The following is a 2,214-nucleotide window of genomic DNA, read 5'->3' as shown; positions in this document are numbered from 1 at the left end:
AATTACAACTACGGTTGCTCAAGAGTATTTAGTTAGATTACTAGATTACTTGAGTAGAAATGTAATTGGCTGTTACTTGAAAAATTAACCGTTCCTTTTCCAATTAATTCACATTTTTAAATACTACAGATTCCTCTGCCGGTTTGGAAACATGTCTATTGTACCGTCCATCATTAATCAGATCACACATGCGATTACTTCCATATAAAATGTATTGAAATGATTACAAAGTCTAAAAAAAAATGTTTGATCGTAAGTAATTTGATAACTTGTAAAGAGTGCCGTACAAGTCTGCAGAATTCTCAAAGAAACCCTACAATTTTTTAGACCAAATTTGTGCCTTCTTGAAGTAAAAGCAAAAAAATGAAAGCTGTTTACAACTCCCAGTAACGCCGGATTAGAGCGCAGCTCTTAAGGAGGAGGATGGAAGGGTACGGAGGGATAGGCGACTCCCTGAGTTCACGTGACCTCGGGGGGGGGGGGGGGGGGGGGTCACATGACCTGTGGTGGGTCACGTGACCTTACGGTTACGCCGACGCCGCTCAAGCCGGAAGCGGGCGCCTAAGAGCTGCGCTCTAAAAAGCAGCTAGCTGAGCTGGTGCAAGTTGCCCCGCTTGACATCCGTCGTCCCCGGTTTTAATTGTGTGCTGTCACTGTTGCTGTCACTAATTTATTGCACTTTTTTCCACGTTAAGAGCCGTCCTTTTTATCTTGAAATGTTGCCACATTATAAGGTTGATCAGGCCATTGGCAATGAGATTGAACTCAGGAACCACGCCTCAGGTTCCTTAAAAGTCTCGCTACTTAAGCTATAACTGAACTAACGAGTCATGTTTGAACTGTTTTCGGTACATTCGACTATATTTGTATTCCCCTCAAAAATTACATTGAAAAAAGTCCAGCTCCTCGTGGTGCATCCCTAATTTACCTCTTTATTTGATGAATAGAGGTTATAGAGGTGCATTTTAGATTAGCTACGTTCCATCACGCTACAACCAAATATTTTAGGAACTATACTTAGCGCAGCGCATAAACGATGCGCCAAACTTGCTTTATTCTTGATTTTACGAGTATACATACGTCTTACAAAGAACTCCGTGTGGTATTTACTGCTTACAGGAAATGATGGACCTCATCTGCGCGCTGCTCAGCGCCGTGCTCACCACGACGACGTTGTCATTCGCCTACCCTAGCCCCGTCTACGGCCGCCTCCAGAGGAACGCCGTGCAGTACCCGGCGCAGTCCCAGTACCCCTACCTGGACGCCAACAACTACTACGCGGCGCTCAAGAACGCCGCGTTCGACCAGGCCGACTGGGCGCAGTTCCTACCCGCACCCGCCGGCTGGGCCGCCAGCGACGCCTACCCTGACATAGCGGCACCGCAGGGAACCCCGGACGAAGAATACCCCGAAGAGTACGACGCCACGGGCGCCGATCTTGGTGCCGCCGCCGCCGCGCTCGGGTACGGTTGGTACGGACCTCCGAGTCAACCCCAGGACATCAAGGAAGCCGCCGTCTTCAAGGACCTGCTCGCCAACTATATCACTAAGAAATCTGAACGCAATCCGGAGGCTCTGAGGCGAATGAAAGCAATGAGGAAGTTCGGCCAGCCGGCGGTCTTCTCGTCGGCTGTATCGACGACCGTTAGGCCTAACGTGGCGGCCGCTGCGGGGATGCAGACGGCGGACGTGACGTCGACGACGCCGGCGTCCACTCCGACGACGCCTGCGGTAGAGAAGAGCCAGGGATTGGATGGGCAAAAGGAGTTTGCCATGTTCAGACCCGTTGGACCATCTGAGAACAGGAAGCCAAGCTTTTGGTCCATAGGGCTGCGGCAGACGACGAATGGCCAGAGAGCTGAGGTGAGTCTCCTGGATTTGTAAAAAAAAAACAAAAAAACAAAAAAAAAAACGTTATCAAAACTTTATCGAGACCATGCCGGAGACTAGAATAATGACATGTCATAGCTATCATTATGTAATTATCATTTCAGTCTTATCATATTAAAGTATTATCTTGTTAGTCTTGTCATATCAAAGTCTTATTACATAAGGGTCTACGGTTAAATTGAATTCTTAATGGGGAGTTTTAGCAAGTCGTTTCCACACGAACGGTTCGCCGTCCAACGCATCGGCGACGCCACTGCGCATGCGCGCGTGAGTCGTTCATGGCATCGGGAGGCTCTTCTCGTTGTTTTCTCCCACTCCGGCCGC

At 48.7% G+C, this 2,214-nt stretch overlaps 1 protein-coding gene across 1 annotated transcript; it reads left to right on the top strand.

The window, feature by feature from the left end:
* Positions 1 to 1,052: 1,052 nt before the first annotated feature.
* LOC121045658 lies at positions 1,053 to 1,884 on the top strand. Its single transcript, XM_040498702.2, has one exon. The coding sequence runs from the start codon at positions 1,123 to 1,125 to the stop codon at positions 1,882 to 1,884; it is 762 nt and encodes a 253-aa protein (XP_040354636.2). The 5' UTR covers positions 1,053 to 1,122.
* The last annotated feature ends 330 nt before the right edge of the window (positions 1,885 to 2,214 follow it).

This window comes from Ixodes scapularis, unplaced genomic scaffold (assembly GCF_016920785.2).
Source record: "Ixodes scapularis isolate PalLabHiFi unplaced genomic scaffold, ASM1692078v2 PGA_scaffold4__175_contigs__length_147842914, whole genome shotgun sequence".
NCBI lineage: Eukaryota > Metazoa > Arthropoda > Arachnida > Ixodida > Ixodidae > Ixodes > Ixodes scapularis.
Note: the sequence above shows the minus strand (reverse complement) of the source record. Positions and strands in the feature narration are given on the sequence as shown.